The following is a 23193-nucleotide window of genomic DNA, read 5'->3' on the forward strand; positions in this document are numbered from 1 at the left end:
TGATCCTTTTGAGTCTTTAGCAAAAGCTGGGGTAAAACCAATGCTAGCGAGAGGCTCTGGACTTGGCTTGGCTTGGTTTGGTTTGGTTTGGTTTGGTTTGGTTTGGTTTGGTTTGGTTTGGTTTGGTTTGGTTTGGTTTGGTTTGGTTTGGTTTGGTTTGGTTTGGTTTGGTTTGGATCAGCTAGCGTCCTGCATTGTACCCGAATCTCATCAGCATTACCATCATTCAAGATCGGGCTGCCCAAGTAGAGCTACTGGTAGTCTAGCATTGCCGTGTCTAATACTGTACTGTAAATGTGATTACTGAAGTTCACACACTCACTCTCTTCTTTCGGCCTACGGCGGTTCATCATAGCCAACAACCAATTGACGGTTCATAGCTATAGTATGATGAGGTCTATGGGCATATTTTCAATACCATCTTGTACCGCAGTTCAGTATAGGCAGTTCCTGAAGGAGGCATCACTTGTTGATTTGCCACTGTGGCTGCATGATGAGTCTCTATAACATCCATACTGTGACTGTCAACTCTTTGCCGCGCTGAGGTATCAAATGGTGCATGCCTGTAGCTATATCCAATTGCTTTCGTCGCAGGGACACCACCACGGATTGAATGCGTCTGGCTTCTGCGGATGAGCTGCCGGGAAGCTCTGATAGCTACAAGCTCTGGCAAATGGTTATCTGAGGCAATGAATGAGACTGGTCACGGTACCTTTGTCTAGCTTATCTGTTAGCTGTGTAGCGTTATGACGACCGCCTCCATTCCCCTCTAAGTCATCGTCTTTGGCGTCTCCTCCCCAATCATTGCTCTTGATCTGGGCTAGAGGCTGGCTGATCCTACGCTCTCTCGTCATTGTGGTCGTCTTCCGGCCCAAATAACTGCAACCTCCTTTTGCTGACTCTTTGTATTGTGACCATCACGCTGACGTCAATGGCCGTGGCGATCTAGAATCCAAGCCACGTTCATACATTTTGTGTGGTATTGGCACTGCCCACGACAAACCAGCTAGATACTGCAAGCGTCAAGATGTGCCGTACAATCTGTATTGTAGGTACTGTACCGTACCGCATCTCACCTTCCCATAGAACTACTAAGGTATCCGTAGTCATTCAAGCTTTGCGGGGTAGATCACCCATTAATACTTCCCTGGGAGTATATAAAGACCCCCATCATCGGACGGCCTTTGTTCATCTCTCCTTCTTTCTCAGCTTCCTGCATATCAACAAACAGCTTTACAACTACCTGATACCCTTTACCTCTTACCATTTACCGATTTCCAACCTTCTAAAGCCTGATTGAACTACCATCGTATCCTAATCCAAGACAATGGAACAGCCTATTAACAATCGAGAGGGCACTACGCAGCCTTTGAATGAAACCCCAGTCGTTGGTTCCCCTCCTCAGGATCGGAGGGCAAGTGATGCTGCTCAGGATCGAAGAATGAGTGATGAGTGGGGTAAGTCATATCAGACATCTACAAAATACCCAACATGGCTGATCAATATCAAGATGCGTCAAAAGTCCCTCCTAGTCGTTTCCAGAAACGCAAGGGGTCCATCTACGCCACGCCCGGTTCCCGTGATGGCCACGTTGAGAGAAATTATCAAGACAAGTACTGGAGCAAGATGAGCGAGAAGAATTGGGGAAGTAAATGAAGTTTGAACATTCGAGGAGAATTGAACTTGGCAAGATTGACGGTTCAGATGTGTAAGATGGCGACAGAAAGCGAACTAAGAGAATAATGCATCATGGGTAAACGAGCTACAGACATGAGTTGAAACAATTGAATTAAACCAGAAATCCCACCTGTGCTACCAATCACTCGTCAATGTCATCGATGTCGATGGCATCTGGATTTGATGGAACAGCGACTGGCGCTGGATTCCCTCCAACTGGACCCGTGCTCGCTGCGACAAATCCTTGTGGTGCCCTTGACTGCCGTTCCAAGGCTGCCATTGCATCGGTTACCTCGGCATCCTCAGCGCCCTCAGGTCGACGTTGGCTGCGTGCCAGAGCCTGAGAAGCAATAAAGTTGACATCGGTGTTGTACTGCGCTTGCACACTTCGCTTGATGCGCAGCATTTCCTTGAAAGTGTCTTCGTTGCCATGCTGTACCTCAAACTGTTCCCACTTCGTCCAGAACCCAGGGCTGGTTCTGGGATCGCAGAACTGCGATGCGTGGCCATAGATGGCGCGAGCCCGGTCAATTTCGCCCAACCTCTTCTCCATATCAGCGAACTTCAGACACATGTCTCTAGCTTCAACGTCAGGAAGAGCAGCGATGGCTCTCTCATAGATTGGCCGAGTTGATGTGAGACCAAAATTGGAAGCGGATTTGGTGATATAAAAGTTGAACATGTCGGCTCGATCTTCATCTGCGACAGCCCTTGTGGCGCGTTCGTAAATTCGCATGGCATGTCGCGCCAAGCCACGCTCCTCTTCCAAGTTACCGTACATCAGGTAAATAGTCTTTGCAAACTTAGGGGGACAGTCCTCCACGGCTTGCTCAAAAAGATCTCGGAGTCGTTCAATGCCAATCTTGCGATCAACAGCTTTGGTGAGATATAGATTCCAAAGCTCGAAAGCGACAGGATAGCTGAAGAGATCCAAGCCACGTTCATAAATCTTGAACGACTCTTCGTAGTATTTGTGCTCCTCAAGCAAGTTTGCGTAGTTGACGACTGTTTGAGGTGTAGCAATTCGAAGCTCGAATATTCGTTCATATACCTTCTTGGTCTCTTCCAAAGTTGATACGCTTTCGACAAGGTCGACGTAGAAACTCCAAAGTTTCCAGCTTTTGTGGACTCGTTGTTGCGGCGACAATGTTTCGTCAAAGTAGTCGACAGTAGATCGTTTGGGTGCTTGAACTGCTTTAGCCATAATCCGGACGGCGTCATCGAAATTTTCATTCCGCAACTCCATCTCTGCCCACTCAATCCACATGTCGGCGAGCTCTGCCACCGACTTGAAAGGGACTTTTATGGCCTTCTCCATGATGACACGAGCGTTTCTTAAGTCGCCTCCACGTTCGTAAAACTTGGCGTAATTGGCCCAGAGCTGATGGAAAGCTCCTACAGCACGTTTTGGCTGAATAGCTGCAATGGCGTCTGTGTATGTTTGAGCAACCTCTTTCTTGTTCTCGCCCCAAAGGGCTACCCGCTTCTCCCATTCAGGTACGTTATTTGGATTCTGGCGCAGCAAAACGTCGTTCAAGAGAAATGGGCGTCTGTCCATTAGCTGCTCGAAACGCATCATTCTGATATCCAATTCGAAGTCCGCATTTTCATCATCAATGCCTTTCTCAGCACGCGCGGATGCGACTTCCATCAAAGCCCCAATAATAGACTCTTCGAATTCGGTATATGCCTCGAAGATAAGGGTAAAATCTCGGACAGTCATGACTGTAGTGATGCCCTCCTCGAACACATCACGGGCCCGTTCAAAACTTCCCCTTCGGATCCAATAGGTGGCGAGACCAGACCAGAGTTTCCCTCGTTGGTCAGCGAATCGTGTGATGCCACTTCGAATAATCCGGTCGGCGTCAATTCCAGTTTCGTGGCCAGTTTCGATATCGGCGGCGTGTTCAACAAGGAGGTCTACCATTTCACTCCAGAGTTCATAATGGCCCTTGCCGTGCTTGCTATTGAACCTCGTATCGTTGAGAACATCAATGAACTTCAGCGCAGCTTCAGTATATAAGCCATTCTGCACAAGAAGTTCAATGAAATCTTCGGCATCTTCGGGATGTACTTGCATATAGCGCCGCCAAATCTTCACAGCAGTCTCTCCAGCAGCAGAGTCCGCAAAAGGTCTGTAGATGGCCCATATACGATTGTGCTGTGTTATTGGTAGAGCTCGCAAGGCTCGGTCGAATATTCGTCGGGTAATGGTAACGAGTGGCTGTTTTACCAAGAATCTGAGGTACATCTCCCATATTCGTGGCATTTTGTGCAGTAGATTGAGAGCCTTTTCAAAGAGAGCATTGACTTTGCGATACTCAGTGGCGAATGACCCCGAATTCAACTTAGCAACATGCTTAACTCGAAACGAGAGATACTACTCAGGGTGTTAACTTGGCATTTCAAACTTGGAGAAATAAGACAGCAAAGCTTTTTGACCTACCAATTTCCATAATTTGTACGATCGAGGTAACTGGGTGCAGGCCCGCTCCATCACGTATGCCTGCTCGAGTGCTGTGCCGTGTCGTGTTTTGAACTCGATGTATGCTAGCCATGGCTTAACACTACCGGGATCGCGGAGAATATCTTGTTCGTAGACAGAATCTTCATTGGACTAGTAGTTGTAGCTGTCAGTTCCCCTACTGTCCTTGAGGACACGCGTTAATTTGGAACACTTACCACAAGATGCAGTTGGGGCTGCCGGCGCGCCCTGCTCAGGGCCGGAACGATTGGCGCCATGGTTATTACGATGGTGGGGGGATAGATAAAAGGTGAGAGTCCTGCAGAGACAGCGACAAGATCAGATCAACGTGAATAGAACATCATCGAGGCCCGTTTAGAGTGTCCCAGTCGTCTCCAAAACCACAATGTTCTTGTCGGGAGCCCCGGTGTGGCCGTGAGCACAGGTTGGTTGCCCTATAGATAGTCCGTGTCGTATGCGCCTCTAGGAACTCGAAAAAGGAAAGACCGGCGTGTTGGACTCAGTACTTGCGACAGAGCAACGCGACTTATGGTTTGTATTTTTCCAAAGCTGCGATATGATTGCCAGGGGAGTTGGAATATGTATGATCCACTTCCCGAAGTGGGCCCATAGAACGGCTAGTGGCTTACGTTATACTATTCGTAGCTGCCCAGCAACTCTTGAAATCAGTACCCACCGGGGTGCTTACCAGTCAGGTCGTACCTTTGGCCTTGTGACGAGCCCGGGAAGCATTGACGCAACAGAAGCTCATTCAACTTCATCCACCTCATCAACACCTAGCACAGAACAACACCTATCACCCGTCAAGATGTCGGGAGCTACAGTAGATCATACCCAGTCCATCTGTAATGCGAGATGCTGATTCAGAGCTATCTTAGGATCGCGAGGCTGTCTTCCCGACCCGGCAGTCGCTGGGTATCATGAAGGCCAAGCTCAAGGGAGCAGAGACAGGACATAGTCTGTTGAAAAGAAAGAGCGAGGCTCTTACGAAGTAAGCGATCAATTCACAACAAAGCACGTTCAACGCGCCCGATACTGACACGGCGATTGCAGACGATTTCGAGGTTCTTAGCCCCATTCCCACTTCCTCCTGATAGCGACCCGGAGGCTGTTCAGCCGTGCTAATGGCTCTTCATACAGAGATTACGAGGCGAATAGATGAAGCGAAAAGAAAGATGGGAAGGGTAATGCAGATTGCAGCTTTCTCCCTGGCTGAGGTTACCTATGCGGTGGGCGGCGATATTGGGTATCAAGTACAAGAGTCTGCCAAATCTGCCCGTTTCAGGGTTCGCACAAAACAAGACAACGTCTCCGGTGTTTTGCTTCCGGCTTTTGAAAGCTATCTCACTGAGGGCAATAACGACTTTGGCCTGACAGGTTTGGGCAAGGGAGGACAGCAGGTTCAACGATGCAGAGAAACATACGCCCGCGCTGTAGAAGCACTTGTTGAACTTGCCAGTCTGCAGACTGCATTCGTAATTCTCGACGAGGTTATCAAAGTAGTTAACCGGCGCGGTCAGTTCTCTCCATCTTGTCGAAGCTAAGAATACTAACGCTCAGGAAGTTAACGCCATCGAACATGTCATTATACCAAGGACCGAAAACACCATCAAGTACATCAATTCGGAGCTAGACGAGCTTGACCGCGAGGAATTTTACAGATTGAAGAAGGTATGATCGGATCACCCTCTACATAAGATCCAGCTCTGATCAACTACAGGTTGCAAACAAAAAGCAGCGCGATACAGCTGCGGCGGATGCCGAGATGAAGGCGCGTCGTGAAGCGGAGGCTGCGGCGCAAAACGGACAAACATCTCAGAAGGACGATGTTACCCCAACAGATGTTCTTGGTGCGGGAGACGATGAAGACGTTATCTTTTAGACGGCCCCTACACATTGGTTGCTCAAACCAAATCATAATATGACGTTTCGTCAGCATGTTTACTCAGTTCAGAAGCGCAGTCGATGCAAGTCGCGTATAGTAAATAAGAAATTATCAGGCCTCAATTATGAATTCCACCATACTCTGTCGAGGGGAACATTGTGCTATAACTGGCACACCCCCAGCTCTACTGCCGCTGATACGTGACCTTGATAGGTTTGTCACCCAATTGCAATCCAGAAGTATTCTCCTTCGCAGTTATGGCTCCCTGTTCCGCTTCGTACTCTACAAATGCGATGCCACGACGACCAGGAACCAGTCTGACCTCTCGGAAACCATCGAAACGCCCGAATACGCTGGTCAAAGCCTCGATGTCGTACTCTTCGGGGAAGTTCTGAACGAATAGGATTTTGTTGGGTGGGAGGAATTCATCGAGAACGCTGTTCGATGCCGCGGCACTGGTGGATTTGAGACCAGAGGATTTTGCAGCCTTCGCGGGCCGGCTATCAGTCGCAGCGCCAGACGATCGTTTGTTGATTTGCCTCTGTTCCTCCGCGGCTTCGGCAGCCTTGCGTTTGTCTGCGAAACATGAGTCAGAGGCATAGTACCATTGGAATGCAGGAGACCACAAACCCTTTTCAGCCTGTCGATGGCGCTTATGGCCTTCAAGCTCTTCCTGACTGCCCATGAGCTCCACAGTCTTATCACTTCGTGATCGTGCCAGAGCAAGTTTCATGGGCTTGTCGTAGAGTTCAAACCCGTCCATTTCTTCAATAGCATCTCGTGCGCTATCAGGATTATCAAAGACGATAAATGCCTGACCTTTGGCTCGAAGATTCTTCTTCGCGATGATGTCGACAACATTACCAAACTCGGAGAATATCGTTCTCAAGGCTTCTACCATCGATTCGAGCTTGACGCGCTCTTCGAGGTTTTGGACATAGACACTACAGAACGTCAGCCAGTTTTCCAAACGTGGTGTCGGGTGTGCAATGACACGCACGTGGAAATGGGAGTGTCGGAAGACATGTTGCAGGTTTGCAAGAAAAAGATAAAGAGAAGAAATAAAGTAAAGACAGAAGATTAGTAGAAGTGGAAACTAGGGAATAGATTAAGATTCAGCTCAGACCACTGCATTGCGATAAGATAACGTAGTAGAATTAAGTAGGAGTATTATAGGCTTAGGCTTATACTTAAGCCTCTATTAAGGTTACGTAACCTTATAGACCTAGCTTAGATCTAAGCTAGTAGCTAAGCTAAAAGAAAAATTCTTTTAAGGAAATTTTTTTTTTAAGTTTTATAATAATACTATTAATATTATAAATTTATAATATTATTAGTAAGTTAAAAGGTTATTTCTTTAGTTAAAGTTATTATTAAAAATACTATTTATAATATTATATATAAAAGTAAGAAAAATATTAATTATATAATCTTATTAATTAATAGATTATTAACTAATAATAAACTATTATATAAAATAACTATTTAGTTAAAAGGCTAGGTAAGTTTAATAATAATATTATACTAAAGCTTAAAGAGTTTAAAATAAGGTTATAGGTAATAAGAAGTATTATTTCTTATAAAGGTCTAATAAGCTAGGGTTTAGCTAGGTTATATAACCTAGCTAATAAGGCTAAGGTTTATTTAATAAAGTAATTATAATAAAAGATAAGTATAAGATATTCCTAGAGATAAAGCTAAAGGTACTAAAGGAACTTTCCTATAAGCTAGATACTAATATAAAGGATTAAATATTTAATAAAAAGGGACTTCTAAAGAAACTTGAAATAAGTAAAAATAATACTAACTTTATAAATAATATAAAAAAGTTACTTTATTTTACTAAGCTAAGGAAGTAATAAAGGCTAACCTTTAAGTATAAATAGGTTATTATCTTAATTATTAAAAATCTAGCTTTCTTAACTTCTAAGTTAACCCCTTAAGTAAGTTAAATTATAAGCTTAATTTAATTAATATTACCTATAGCTACTAAACTCTAACTATTATTAATATAATAACTTATATATATATAAAGCTACTATACCTTATATAGTAGCCTTTCTTTCTTTCCTTTTTCCTATAATTACCTTAATTTACCTAAATATAGTAAGTTAATTAACCTTTACCTATTACTTTATATTATTAACCTATTTTATAAGTATAAAAATCCTATTTAAGCTTATAGTTAATAAACTATATATATACTATAGTATTATATTAATATAAGGTTACTACTATATAAAGTATATTTACCTTAGTTACTATTATATTAAAGATATTAAAGCTACCCTTAAGTAGCTTTTAAGGTCTTTAAGGGTAATAAAAATAGCCTTTACTTTATAGCTAGATCTTAGTTTTAATATTAGCCTAAAGAAAGTTAAACTTATTACCTTTAGCTATAGAATTCTTTAGTTACTTTAGTAAAGATAATAGTATAAAAGAAGGTCTTTATTAAGAGAGCTAAAGGTAGTAAAAGACTTAGCTTAGAAGGTTAATAGAGGTAAATATATAAGCTTTAATAAAAGTTACTTTTTAAATAAGCTAAATATTAACTATATATTTTAATTTATTTAGTTAAAAGGGCTTATAAACTTTATAATCTATTACTTTAATAATTATAATAGGTAATTAACTATTAATAAGATATAGCCTTAAATAAACTAAGCTAGTTATAGCTTAAGACTATAAGTCTATAATAATATATTAATATATAGAGTTTTAGAGGAAAAGGGACTAAAAGCTTAAGTATTTAAGGTTTTTAAAAAGAAAATATATTTATATTCTATACTATATTAGTAAAAAGTTATAGTTAAGCTTACCTTAGCTATAGTCTTTATTAATTTAGGTATAAGTCTAAAGTTATATAACCTTCTTAGCCTTAACTATAGCTATAGCTAGTATAAAGTAATATAGTATTTTAATAATAATTATCTTAATTATATAAAGAGTAATAAAAGTAAATACTAAATATATTTATATTATAGTATAATATTATATAATTAATATATAAAGTAAATAATAAAGCTATAAGGTAATTAAAACCTTAATTAATAGAAATATAAGGCTAAAAATAGCTTATATTATTTATTTTATTTCTTATTTAACTAAAAAGAAATATTTAAAGCTATTAATTAAAATACCTTTATAAATAAGTATACTTTTTATTTAATATTAAATATATAAAGCTAACTTAATTATAAATAATATATTAATAACTAACTAACTAAAGCTATTAGCTATATATAGTAACCCTTTATTTAAGAACTTAGAGATTAATAAAGTACTAAGTAACCTATATAATTAAGTAAAGTATAAAGTACTTAAGAATTAATTTAAAGATTAACTAAAACTCTAATATATTTAAGTAAAAAATACTTACTAAACTAATAAAGTTTTTATTATAGTAGCTATCTATAAGTATAAGGTTTTATACTTTTTATACTTAGTTTCTTTAATAATCTTAGTTATATAAGCTTAAAGGTAAATACTTAATACCTTATATATTAAACTTATATAAATAAATTCCTATTATATAATATTTAAAATAGAATTACTTAATAAAGGGAATTATAAAATATAGTAATTATAGCTTAAATTAACTATAGGTTAGGTTAAAATCTATAGTTAAAAATACTAAATATTTACTTTATTTACTATTATTTAAGTATAATATTATAAAAATAAATAAACTTTATTAAAAAAGTTAAAATAATAAAAAAGGAAATTATATATATAATTATATAAGGTCTTCTTAGTTAGTAATTACTATTAATTAATATAGTTATATAACTAATTTCCCTTACCTATAACTATACCTATAAGTAACTAATAATTAAATTAATAATATTTTAATAAGGGGCTAACCTTTAAGTACTTTAACTATATTAACTAAAGGCTCTAGATTAACTAGGCTATAAGTATATAATAATATTAGTATATATTATTTAAGGTAATAAATTTAAATAGATAAGGTTTTTAAAAGAGAGATATTATAAGTAGTTAAGTATATTTAAAGTAATATAAGGTAATAAGTAGGTTATATTTATTATAGTTACTTTAACTTATTAAGTCCTTAAAGGGGCTTAACTAGGATTTCTAATCTAAGGGTTTAGCTAAATTAACCTTTCTCTAGTATATTACTAAGCTAATTCTAATAATACTATAATTACTTTCCCTTTTATAATTCTAATCTTTAAAATCTATTTATAATAGTATTATTTTATTATTTTATTCTTAAATATATACCTTTAGTCTTTTATAGTATTAATTATAGTTATTTCTTATTACTATATAATATATCTTATTCTTTTATATTATAGCTTTCTATAGTAATAGCTACTTAGTATAATAGTTATTAATATTATAGCTATTAATATTAATAGCTATTAGTACTAATAGCTATTAGGATTATTATTATAATTATTACTATAGTAATTACCTAGTAATTATTAATCTTTACTTATTACTATTTAACTTAAGAAATTTCTTTTCTTATACTTTTCTTTTATTTTTTTTTTCTTTACTATTATAATAATCTTATATTTATTATTACTTATTATATTACTTTCTAAGCTTATTTCTTAAGCTTTATATACCTTTATTTATAATAAATATTTAAGGTTTTATTACTAAGTTCTTAGTAATAAACTATATATTCTATATATTAAGATAATTTATTATAACCCTTAAATTATTTATATTATTAATAACTTTAATATATATTATATTAACTATAAAGATTAATACTAAAAGTACTATACTATAAATACTTATTTTACTTTAGTAAACTATTAATCTTTTATTAACTATTTATAGATCTCTAAGAAACTTCTTAGTATTACTTAAGTATACTAAAATAAAGTATATTATAAAATCTTTATAGTTATTTTTTTTATTAGTAAAATATAAATATATTATTAAATATATAAATAAAATTACTTTTATATTTAAATTACTATATAAGGTTTTAATTAACTTATATTATATTACTTAAGCTAATCTTTTTAGTATTATATTAATTATAATAGCTTAAAAACTTATTACTTTATATAAAATAAAGTTATTTAAGATTTTCTAAAGTATATATTATCTTAGTACTTTACTATTTTTTTTTTAATTTAATATAATTTAAGTTAATATTAAATTTATTATTAACTAAGTAAAATTACTTATATATTATATTAAATTACTTTACTCTTAGTAATATCTTAAGGCTAATACCTTTATTATAAAGCTTAATTACTTAGCTATTATATTTAAAACTTTTATAAAGGGTAAAACTAAGTATAAGAACTTTTATATTAAATTAAAGCTATTATTATACCTTTTTATATAGTAATATATTAATATTAATAACTTTACTTTTTAAAATATTTTTTATTTTATAGGTTAAGGCTTTCTTTATTAAAGTATTACTTAAGCTATACTTAGTTAATATAGTATTATTAAAAGTAATATTAATATTACTTTTTTTTTTATTAATAATAATATTAAAAACTTTAATATTATTATTTTACTTATTTTTTATAATAGTATTATTAAAATAAATATTTATATTATAAACTTTAGTAATTTAGTAAATAAAGTAATTTTTATTACTTATCTTTTTTATTTTTTATTAAAGGTTTAATAATACCTTAATAATATATCTTATATATAAATAACTATTCTTTTATTTATTATATTAACTTTAGCTTTTAATACTTTACTAAGCTTTACTTAGGTAATTCTTATAGCTATTTCTTTAATATTTAATTTTAAAGATAAAATTATTTCCTTAGGGTATTCTTTTTCTTATATTAGCTTTTTATTATTTACTTATTATTTTAAGAGTATTATTATTACTTTTATTACTTAATAACTTTTAAGTCTTTCTATTACTATATTACCTTATATTAGGCTTTTTTATAACTTAGTATAAAATATATTACTTTAGAATAATAGCCTTAGCTTTTATTAGGTCTTTATACCTTTAATTTAAAAATAGCTTTTATAGTATTTACTACTAGTATTTAGCTCTTTTAATAATAGTAGCTATATAAATATATTCTAAGTAAATAAAATAATTATATTAGTATTTATTAAAAAAAAGAAAATCCCTTTTTACTTTCTTAATTATTTAAATATATACTTTTATTACTCTTAATTTACTCTTTAGTTAAGTAATCTTTCCCTATAGGGTTTTTAAAAGCTTACTTTATAACTTAAGCTTTTTCTTTAATATAAGTACTATATCTTTATAGAAAATTTCTTTTTTTATATAGTTTAATCTTCTTTATAAGCTATTAGTAGGAATTTTTACTTTTAGCTTAACGTATATAATAAGCAAGCGTCGCAGTCAAGTAAGCGTCACACTATACTATACTATACTGTATAGTATTAAAACACCTACCCTATACTACTTTATTTCCTTAAATAAAATAGCTAAAAATCTACTAAAAATATTTTATATAATAGTATAGCTAAAGTTATTAAAAACTATTTTTTAAAGATTTTTAGCTATTTTATTCTATATAAAAATCCTAAAAATACAGTGTATTTTACAATGTATTAAACTTTATAGCTTATAGCTATATAGGATTTTCTTTTAAATCTTTAAAAATTTAATATAGCTTATTCTAAGACTTATATATAAGCTATTAGAATTCTAGCTATTATAGGCTTAATTTAGGCTTTTTATATACTTTTAAAAACTGGATTTTAAGGTGTATAGGGTAGTGCAACGCTTGCTTAACTGCAACGCTCGCTTATTATATACGTTATATTTAATATTAAAGTTAAATAATAATAATTAATATACCTAATAGATAAGTTTTTTATAAAGGTTATATACTAAGGTATTAATTATACCCTTTAAGGCTATATAATTAATTAAAATAAGAAACTTTTTTAATAGTTTTATAAAGTAATATTTTTAGTATTTTAGGCTTTTTATAATAGCTAATAGCTTTTATTAACCTATAGTTTAATACTACTTAATATTTATTAATTTCTATAATTAATAAGTAATAAGTTACTATTATATCTTTATAAACTAAGTTAAAATTCTTAAGATTACTTTTATTAATATATTAGTTTTTACTCTTATAAGTACTAATAGGTTTTAGTATTAAAGAATAGTTATAAAATAAAAGGTATCTTTTAGTTTTTAAAATATACTTTAAGTTACTTCTAGCTAATAAAACTTAATAGTTTTCTTTTTATTTTAACTTTCTTTTAGTAATACTATAAGAGGTTTTATAATACCTAAATATTTTAAAATAAACTTTCTATAGAAATTATAAAATCCTAAAAAGACTTAAATATCTTTAAATACTATAAATACCTTTTATTTTTTAATAAATTTTATATATTATTAATTTATCTTTACCCCTTTAAAGGAAATAATATACCTTAGGAATTTAATTTATTATTTATAAAACTTATACTTTAACTATTTTATATATAGTTATACTATAAGAAGTTTTTAAAGAACTTTCTTAGGATTTTTTATATATTTCTCTTTAATCTTAAAAAATATAAAAATATTATCTATATATATAATATAGTATATATTTAATAGATTAATAAGTACTTAGTAAATATATACTTAGAATATTACTAAGGTATTTATTAAGCTAAATAGTATAATATTATACTTAAAGTAACTATATTTTATATAAAATATAATCTTTTATTAATTTATTTCCTTAATATTAATTCTATAATAAATATCTTTAATATTAACCTTAAAGATTTACTATACTTTTATAAGCTTATTTAATAGATTACTAATTAATAAAAATAAGTTATAATTTTTAATCGTAACTTTATTTAATTTCTTATAATTTATATATAACTAAAGATTACTATTTTTCTTTAGTATAAAGAATATTAATACTTTTACCTTACTTTTAAAGTAATAGATTTAACTATTTACTAGGTTTTCTATAATATATTCTTTTAATACCTTATACTAAGCTTAGTTTAGTAAATATAATAGTCCTTATAAGGGTTTTTATTTCTTTTTAAGGTTAATACTATATTTTACTTTCTTTAATATAAAAAGTATTTTTACTATTTCTTTATTAAAAATTACCTTATATCTTTAAAGTTCTTTTAAAATCTCTTAGGTTTCTTTTTTCTTTATACTTTTACTAAGAATTAATAAATTAATCTTTATTTTAGTTAATAAAGCTAAAGTTATATATATAATATATACTTTCTCTTTATTTTTAACTATATCTCTAAGGATAATATTTAGTTTTACTTTTATAATAAAGCTATATATAAATATATTATATATAGTATTAATAATAATCCCTTTTTATTTTATAAATTAATAAAAAAGAATAATATTTAGTTTTTTTTTTCTTAAGTTAAAGCTTATAAATACTTTATATATCTTTTATAGGTATTTACTACTATTTAGTAAGAAAAGTATTAACTAATATATATTTTAAGCTTTTTCTATTATTTCTTAAAACCCTTTAAAAGCTAAAGATATATATTTTATTATTAATTTAAGCTAAAGTATCTTTATTAGTTATATACTAATTATATTAACCTTAGCTTTTATATTAAGTAATACCTTTACCTTTATTTTAATAGCTTAATAAAGAATAATTAGTTTTATAATTATACTTAGCTCTATTAGTATTAAAAGGAAGTTCTTTATTAGCCTTATAGTATTTTATACTTATATAGGTTATATAGCTATAATATCTATATAACCTAGTTTTTTAAGTTTATAAAGTATTTTAAGGGATAAGTTTCTTTTACTATAGTAATAACCTTTTAAACCTTTACTACTAAGTTACCTTAGCTTAGTAAAAGGAAATTAAGGTTTTCCTTAGATTTATACTTAAATACCTTATATTTAGGTTTTTTATAAAGAAAATATATTATTACTATAGCTCTTATACTTTAGCTAGTACTTTATAAGTAGCTTTTTACTAATATAAGTATATTAGTATACTTATAAGATTTAAATTTAAAGTATAATAAATATATTATAAAAGATTAACTTTATTCTTTAAAGTTAAAGTTCTTTTTATTTCCTTTCTAAGGTAATAGTAATATATATCTTTAATTACTTATATAAGTAGCTTTCTTTTAAGGTAATATATTACTAATCTATTATTATATATATTTTACTTTTTATATAATAATCTTTAGCTATTTTAGTAAAATCTATTTTTACTTAAGCTCTTTTTTTACTCTTAGTAATAGTTTATATTAGTATTAGTATATAAGGTTTATATTAAACTTAAAGTTTTAAGTAATAAAGCTTTTATATAATATCTTTTATTTTATAAAGAATTATATTAGTAACTTTTTATAAAGCTATTATATCTTTATAAGCTAGTTCTTTACTTATTTATTTTATAAAATATAGTTAATATATTATCTTTTAATAAATATAATAAATTAATTTTATTTAAGTATATTTAACTTTAATTTAATCTTTAAAGCTTATTATTTTATTTATAACTTAAAAAGAAGCTTTAATATTACTTACTTAATTTATTATAATATAGTTTACTATTAATAATACTATTAATAATACTTAATTATATACATTAGCTAAGGTAGTAGTAAAGGTTAAGGAGAGTATATAACTTATTATATAACTAAGATTAATTAAACTACTAATAAGCTAGTTATTATTTTTAACTTTAAGTAACCTTAACTTTAACTTTTACTAATAATATAGTATAAATAATATATAAATATAATTCCTTTTTAAAACCTTATATACTTAAATGTTTTCCCCCTTAGAATACTATATACTACTAAATTACTATATACTTAATAGTTATTAAGTTATAATCTTAAGCTATAATAAAGCTATTATAGTTATATTATATTAAGCTATAGGTATTTCTAAGTATTAAAGTAGTTAATTATATAGTTTACCTACTAGGCTAAATTAAAAAACTAATAATTATAGTACCTATTACTAGCCTTATTAAGAAACTACTCTTTATTATAATCTAAATTAGTATTAAACTTTAGCTTTATAGCTAGTTTATTTAATATTACTATCTTAATAGAAAGGGCCTATATTTTTATAGTAGGGTAAATAAGAAAAAAAAGTATATAGCTAAAGGCTACTAAGGTTACCTTTTTATTAGTATCTTTCCTTAAATTCTTTACTACCTAGTATTCTAAATACTTAAATAGGTATAGTTTAAGGGCTACCTTAATACTTAGCTTATTAAGGTCTTTATTATTAAAAGTATAGTACTAAGTACTTATTAGGGTAATACTATAGTATTTATTTAGTATTACTATAGATTAGGTTAGTAATATAAAACTAAGGGAATTAGGGGTTAACTAACTTACTGCTTTTGTAATAGTATAGGAGGTATAGGTATAGGAGGAAGAAAGAGGGCTAGGCTACTGTACCTTGTATAGTAGCCTTTTTTATATATAGGTTAAAGCTTTATTAGTAATAGTTAGAGTTTTATTAATGTAGGTAACTCTAATAGAAATAAGCTTATGCTTTAATCTACCCTAGAGGGGTTAACCTTAAATTATTATAATATAGTTAATCTTAGTTAAAGACTATTTTTAGTATAAATTACCTTTAATTAGTTATTTACTTAAATAAGTATTATATTCTTCTTAAAAATCTTATAGTTATAAACTAAAGGTTATTTATATTTCTTTTAGTATTATAATATTAGTTAATTAATAAATTATTAAAAAAAGAATTTATTTATTTTTAATTATTATTATAATTATTCTATAATAACTTATATTATCTTTATAAAAGTATCTTTTATATAGCTAAATCTTACTATTAAGGGTAATCTTATATAATATTTTCTTTTTAGTAATCTTTTATATAGAGATTATAAATATAATTAACTATCTTTACTTTTTAATTATACTATTATTTTAATTTATTATAGTCTTATATTAAGATTCTTTTAGTAAATTTATTTTAGTTCTTTAAGAAATATAATATACCTTTTCTTTTTATTTAAATTAGTTTATTTACTATAGTATATTCTTTATTAATAGTTAGCTATATTACCTATATAGTTATTATCTATAAGTAATTATTATTAATCTCTTAGGATTAATATAAAGCTATTTAAGCTTAGGTTATTTACTTTATACTAACTACCTTAATTTTATTAACTTTTATAGGGTAAAAGTTAAAAAATTATAAGTAATTAAATATAGTTAAGGTAATCTAAGGTAATAGGTAAGTTATATTTATTATAGGTATTTTAACTTATTAAGTTCTTAAAGGGGCTTAACTAGGATTTCTAATCTAGGGGTTTAGCTATATTAACCTTTCTCTAGTATATTACTAGGCTAATCCTAATATTATTATAAAAGTATAGGTAACTATTAGTAAAAACTACTTTATAGTAAATAAATTAATTTAAACTTAAAAGAAAATAATATTATACTTTTTAAATAACTAAAATAAAACTATTAAAAAAGTTTTATTATTAAACTAAAATAAGTTAAAAAGAATAGTATAGGTAAAAAGTAAAGATAGTTAATTTTATTTATAATTTTCTTATAGAAGGTTATTAAAAAGAAAATATTATATAAAGTTATTTTTAATAGTAAAGTTTAACTATATAAAGATTACTTTTATAAGAATAATATAGGTTATTATAGAATAATTATAGTAATAATTAAAAATAAATAAATTCTTTCTTTAATAATTAGCTAATAAACTAATATTATAATACTAAAAGGAGTATAAAGAACCTTTAGTTTATAACTATAAGATTCTTAAGAAAAATATAATATTCATTTAAGTAAATAACTAATTAAAAGTAATATATATTAAAAATAATCTTTAATTAAAATTAATTATAATATAGTAAATTAAATAAGCTATACTAAAGCTTTCTTTTAAGTTATAGTACTTATAATAGAGAAAAAGCTTAAGTTATAAAGTAAGCTTTTAAAAACCTTATAGGGAGAAATAACTTAACTAAGGTTTAAATTAAAGGTAATAAAAGTATATATTTAAATAATTAAAAAAGTAAAAAGAGATTCTTTTTCCTTTAATAAATAATATATAAAGGTTACTAGCTTAATTATATAAAGAGTAGTAAAAGTAAATAATAAATCTATTTACCCTATAGTATAATATTATATAATTAATATATAAAGTTAATAATAAGGTTATAAGGTAAGTAAAATCTTTATTAATAGAAATAAAAAAATAAAAATAGCTAATACTATAGATCTATTATCTTTTATTTAACTAAAAAGAGATATTTAAAGTTTTTAATTTAAAATACCCTTATAAGTAAGTATATTTTATACTTAATTAAATATATAAAGCTAACTTAATTATAAACAAAATATTAATAACTAAGTAACTAGCCTTATTAGCCTATATAACTAGCCCTTAGTTTAAGAATATATAGATTAATATTATACTAGCATAGAATATAGTAAAGTATAGGGTACTTTAGGACCTTATTAACTAAAGTAATTTATATAATATTTAGTAAGGGAGTATCTACTAAATTTATAAAGTCCTTATCATAATAGCTATTTTTAAATATAAGGTTCTAGCTTTCCCTAATATAGTCTCTATAATATTCCCTAAGGTATCTTAGGTATATTAGCTAAGTAGCAATAGCTTAGGGTACTATATAATAAGCTAGCTAAAGGGACTTCTTATTATATAATAATAAAGATAGCTTTACTTAATAAAGTAAATCTTAGTATATAGTAAATAAAGTTAGAAATAACTATAGAATAAGTTAAGAACTATTAGGGATAATAATAAATACTATAACTTATATTTACTATTACCTAAGTATAGTATTCTAAGAGTAAATAAACTCTATTAAAAAAAGCTAAATATAATAAAAAAGGAAATAATATATATAATTATATAGGATCTTCTTAGTTAGTAACTACTATTTATTAATAAGGTTGTATACTTAATTTCCTTTACCTATAATTATACCTAATGTATTTAATAAGTAAGCGTAATAGTTAAATAAGTATAATATAAATCCCTTACCTTATAATAATACTATTAGATTAATTATATCTTAATTACTATAAATATTATAGCCTTTAGAAAAAGCTAGAGGTTTTTTACCCTTTAAGCTCTTAAAAATAATTCAGAACTAAGTACTATAATAATCTATTAGGTTAAATAAATAAAGCTATATTACTATTAGTATAATATTTAATTAAGATATAATTTAATATTAAATTCTTAAAAGCTATTTAATTAAGAAGAAAATATAATAGTTTAATTTATTTTTAATTTATATTTATAAGGATTTCCCTTATAACTATATTTTATTATAAAAATAGTTAATTTCTTACTTACTAACTATAATATATTACTAATTAGTATATACTAAGCTTATAACTCTATTAAGTAATAACTAAAACTAAAGATATATTTATTTTAAAGATATAACTATTATAAAGCTAAATATAAAGATCCTATAATTATTTATAGCTAGTTTTAGCTTATAAAGAATATAATTATAAAATATAGTATTTAATTAAATAATATCTAGAACTTTAATAAAACTAGCTTTATATTAGATATTATATAATTTAAAATAGTTACTTTATTTATATATTTATTAATATTAAGATAGCCTATGTAGTAGGTTAACTTATAGCTTAATTTATTAGTACTAACTATAGCTACTAAACTCTACTATTATTAATAGTAATATAGTAACTTATATATATATAAAGCTACTATATAAGATATAGTAGCCTTATTTCTCTTCCTTCTTCCTATACCTTCTAACCTTTAAAATACTTTCTTCTTCTATAATTACCTTAACTAATAAGATAATACTTCTAGTAAGTTAATTAACCCTTATTTATTACACTATATTACTTACTAACCTATTTTATAATAATACCTCCTAGGTTTAATTACTATAGTATTATATCTATTAAGGTATACTACTAAAAAGATAATTTATATTTTAACTATTTATAGATTAAATATATTAAATTAGCTCTTTAGCTATTACTAAGATACTTAAATATTATAAGAGTAATTAATACCTTAAGGCTAAATTTTTAATTTAATATTAACTACTAAAAGATTAAGCTAATTACTTTTAGCTATATAGTTTTACTATTACTTTAAGAAAACTAAAAGTAATAGGTAAACTTAAATATAAAGCTAAAGGTATTAAAGAACTTAGCTTATAAGCTAGCTATAAATTAAAACCTAAGTTATAATAAAAAGGAATTCTTACTAAAGCTTAAAATAAATAATATTATTAAAGATAGTATTTTCTAATTTAAAGAGCTAAGGAAGTAAATAAATATAATATTTAGGTAATTTAACTAAGTTAACTAAAAGCCTTAGATTAACTAATCTAGTTATAGCCTAAGGCTATAAGTCTATAATAATATTAGTATATAGTATTTTAGGTAATTAAAAATTAAAATAAATAAGGTTTTTAAAAAAGAGATATATTTATATTTTATTACTATATTAAAGATTAATAGAGTATAATTACTTAAAGTTAAAAAACCCTATAGCTTTTAATTAATCTAAGTTATATAACTAAAATTATATAGCCTTTATAACCTAGCTATTGCTATAGTATAACTTAGTAGTATAATAGTATTAAAATAGTTATAAAAGCTATTACTTTATTAAATTTAAGAGATATTATAAAAATAATAAAATTATTACTTTCTATATACTTACTTATATATTTTATTTACTTTAACCTTTTAATATTAAGTATTTTATAGTACTTAAGAAGATATATAAGTAAAATATAAAGTATTTAATTAAATACTTTATAACTTGTATTTCTAAGGTTAAGTTCTTTAATACTTTTTATATTACTTTTTAAGCTACTTGTATAAAAAGTAATATATAAGAAAAGTTTAAAAAAAAGCTAAATTTACTTTCTTTAACCTTAAGTATATTATCTTAAAGGTTAATATATAGCTATAGACCCTATTACCTCCTAAGGAAATAGCTAAACCTTCTTTTCTATAGACTTTAAAGACCTTAATAATAGTAAATAAGGTTTAATTTTAAACTAAATATCTTAAACCTTAAATTAAAAGGTATTATAGTAGCTTCTTAGAGTTAATTATTAAGGTTATTTAGTTTTTTACTAAGGTAATAAAGTAAACTCTATATAAAACTACTTTAATAAGAAATAAAATTTAAAATCTTTAAAAAGAAAATAAAAAGCTAAGCTAATACTAAAGGTTAAAAAGAACTAAGGTATAAAAAGAAAATCCTATAACTATAAAAAAAGTATTATAAGTAATTAATTAAATAAATATTAATATATAGATAGTAAGTAAATTATTAAGAAGTAGTAATTAAAAAGGTTAATTAGGCTAGGTATTTAGTAATATAGTATATATAGTAAGACTAAGTATAATATAAGAATATATAAGGTAGTTTTAAAAGTATTAAGGAAAGAGTATAGTAAGTAACTTTAATTAATTAAATAAATTATAGAAATCTTATTATATAGATAATAAAGGGTATATAGAAAAGTATTATACTTACTTAACTATTATACTTACTTATTAAATATATTATAAGTATCTAATAGTATAATTAATAATCTTTTAACTAGGGTTTAATAAATAATAGGATAATTATTTTATATACTTAGAATATATTTATATAGCTACTATTACTAAAAAAGCTAAATACTAGTAATAAGTACTTAAAAAGTTACTCTTAAGTTAAAAGTATAAAGATTTAATAAAAGCTAAGGTTATTATTTTAAAGTTATAAATTTTATACTAAGTTATAAAAAAGCTTATAAAATACTTAAGCTTATAATAAGAAAGTTCTATTAAAAAGGTATTATTAATAATATTATAAGCTATATAAGAAAATATTAAGTTTATTTAAGTATTAAAGCTCTTAAATATAATCTACATAAGTATTTATATTTATTACTATTACCTTTATATTTCTTTTAAGAAATTAATATAAACTTTATTACTAAACTATAATAAAGTAATTGTTAGAATAGTACAATATATAATATTATCCTAGTTATTATATATAGAAAAATAAAGTATATTCTTTTTATTAAAATATAAAAAATATTATAAGCTATAGAGTTAATAACTATATTATATAAGTAAGTAAAGTATAAGTTTAAAACCTTAAAAGGTATTATTAGTACTAGAAATAAACTACTTATAAGTAAATTCTAAAAAAACTTAATAAAAGAATAAAAAACCTATTATTAACTTTTTATTACTTATTACTTATAGATAAATAGTTAATTTTAAATAATATACTAAATATTAAAGAAATACCTTTATATTTATATTAGTAAGTTATTAAAAAGATAAGTACTAATACTTAATAAAGCTATATTTATATATAATAATAGTATTTATACTATAATTATAGTATTTCTTATTTATTTTATATATTTATTAATATTAAGATAGCCTATCTAGTAGGTTAACTTATAGCTTAATTTATTAGTACTAACTATAGCTACTAAACTTTACTATTATTAATAGTAATATAGTAACTTATATATATATATCTATTGGAGATAACGGAGATAGATTAGTTAATTTCCGGCCTTTTATTTCCGTGGATATAAGGTTTCGCTACGTGCCGTGTGGCCACACTTGAACCTATCTGTTGCACATTTGTTGAAAATACTGGAAATCGGTTATCCTGCTCTTATCAGGCGATAAGATTGATAAGGAAACCAGCACATCATCATATATATATATCTATATATAAAGCTTCTATATTAGATATAGTAGTACTATTATACTACTAAGTTATACTATAGTAGTAGCTAGGTTATAAAGGCTCTATAATTTTAGTTATATAACTTAGATTAATTAAGAGCTATAAGAACTTTTAACTTTAAGTAATTAAACTCTATTAATCTTTAATATAATAATAGAATATAAATATATCTTTCTTTTAAAAACCTTACTTATTTAAATTTTTAATTACCTAAAATACTATATACTAATATTATTATAGACTTATAGCTTACTAGGGCCTTTAGTTAACTTAGTTAAAGTACCTAAATATTATATTTACTTACTTTCTTAGCTCTTTAAACTAAAAGATATTATCCTTAATAATATTAATTATTTTAAGCTTTAGTAAGAATTCCTTTTTATTATAACTTAGGTTTTATTTATAGCTAGCTTA

The 23193-nt window shown here is 27.1% G+C and overlaps 4 protein-coding genes across 4 annotated transcripts; 2 read left to right on the forward strand and 2 right to left on the reverse strand.

The window, feature by feature from the left end:
- The first annotated feature begins 1130 nt into the window (after window positions 1-1130).
- On the forward strand, window positions 1131-1738 carry B0J16DRAFT_194289 (uncharacterized protein). The gene is made up of 2 exons (XM_046122855.1): window positions 1131-1457; window positions 1511-1738. Exons 1-2 carry the CDS (start codon window positions 1328-1330, stop codon window positions 1654-1656), a joined length of 276 nt encoding a protein of 91 aa, XP_045977974.1. The 5' UTR covers window positions 1131-1327; the 3' UTR covers window positions 1657-1738.
- On the reverse strand, window positions 1725-4521 carry B0J16DRAFT_194293 (uncharacterized protein). Its single transcript, XM_046122856.1, has 3 exons — window positions 4360-4521; window positions 4124-4294; window positions 1725-4057 (listed from the first exon to the last, which is right to left on the reverse strand). The coding sequence occupies exons 1-3, from the start codon at window positions 4417-4419 to the stop codon at window positions 1820-1822; spliced, it is 2469 nt and encodes an 822-aa protein (XP_045977975.1). The 5' UTR covers window positions 4420-4521; the 3' UTR covers window positions 1725-1819.
- A 321-nt stretch (window positions 4522-4842) lies between these two features.
- Window positions 4843-6163, forward strand: B0J16DRAFT_350550 (ATP synthase subunit D). The gene is made up of 6 exons (XM_046129065.1): window positions 4843-4985; window positions 5041-5153; window positions 5216-5226; window positions 5303-5677; window positions 5727-5833; window positions 5883-6163. The coding sequence occupies exons 1-6, from the start codon at window positions 4971-4973 to the stop codon at window positions 6042-6044; spliced, it is 783 nt and encodes a 260-aa protein (XP_045977976.1). The 5' UTR covers window positions 4843-4970; the 3' UTR covers window positions 6045-6163.
- On the reverse strand, window positions 6164-7188 carry B0J16DRAFT_350555 (uncharacterized protein). Its single transcript, XM_046129066.1, has 3 exons — window positions 7048-7188; window positions 6678-6991; window positions 6164-6623 (listed from the first exon to the last, which is right to left on the reverse strand). Exons 1-3 carry the CDS (start codon window positions 7071-7073, stop codon window positions 6232-6234), a joined length of 732 nt encoding a protein of 243 aa, XP_045977977.1. The 5' UTR covers window positions 7074-7188; the 3' UTR covers window positions 6164-6231.
- Window positions 7189-23193: the final 16005 nt, after the last annotated feature.

Source organism: Fusarium flagelliforme, assembly GCF_020744385.1.
Source record: "Fusarium flagelliforme strain FIESC 12 MPI-CAGE-AA-0113 chromosome Unknown B0J16scaffold_8, whole genome shotgun sequence".
NCBI lineage: Eukaryota > Fungi > Ascomycota > Sordariomycetes > Hypocreales > Nectriaceae > Fusarium > Fusarium flagelliforme.

Excerpts from the sequence above, each read along its gene's own strand:
- B0J16DRAFT_194289 (XM_046122855.1), top strand. The coding sequence starts at position 1,328 with ATGGAACAGCCTATTAACAATCGAGAGGGCACTACGCAGCCTTTGAAT. Across the intron at positions 1,458-1,510 it reads AAGAATGAGTGATGAGTGGG|ATGCGTCAAAAGTCCCTCCT; the intron begins GTAAGTCATATC and ends ATCAATATCAAG.
- B0J16DRAFT_194293 (XM_046122856.1), bottom strand. The coding sequence starts at position 4,419 with ATGGCGCCAATCGTTCCGGCCCTGAGCAGGGCGCGCCGGCAGCCCCAA. Across the intron at positions 4,295-4,359 it reads AGCCCCAACTGCATCTTGTG|TCCAATGAAGATTCTGTCTA; the intron begins GTAAGTGTTCCA and ends TACAACTACTAG. Across the intron at positions 4,058-4,123 it reads CGTACAAATTATGGAAATTG|TATCTCTCGTTTCGAGTTAA; the intron begins GTAGGTCAAAAA and ends CACCCTGAGTAG.
- B0J16DRAFT_350550 (XM_046129065.1), top strand. Across the intron at positions 5,678-5,726 it reads CAAAGTAGTTAACCGGCGCG|TTAACGCCATCGAACATGTC; the intron begins GTCAGTTCTCTC and ends ACGCTCAGGAAG. Across the intron at positions 5,834-5,882 it reads AATTTTACAGATTGAAGAAG|GTTGCAAACAAAAAGCAGCG; the intron begins GTATGATCGGAT and ends GATCAACTACAG.
- B0J16DRAFT_350555 (XM_046129066.1), bottom strand. The coding sequence starts at position 7,073 with ATGTCTTCCGACACTCCCATTTCCAC. Across the intron at positions 6,992-7,047 it reads TCCGACACTCCCATTTCCAC|TGTCTATGTCCAAAACCTCG; the intron begins GTGCGTGTCATT and ends GACGTTCTGTAG. Across the intron at positions 6,624-6,677 it reads CCATCGACAGGCTGAAAAGG|ACAAACGCAAGGCTGCCGAA; the intron begins GTTTGTGGTCTC and ends CATGTTTCGCAG.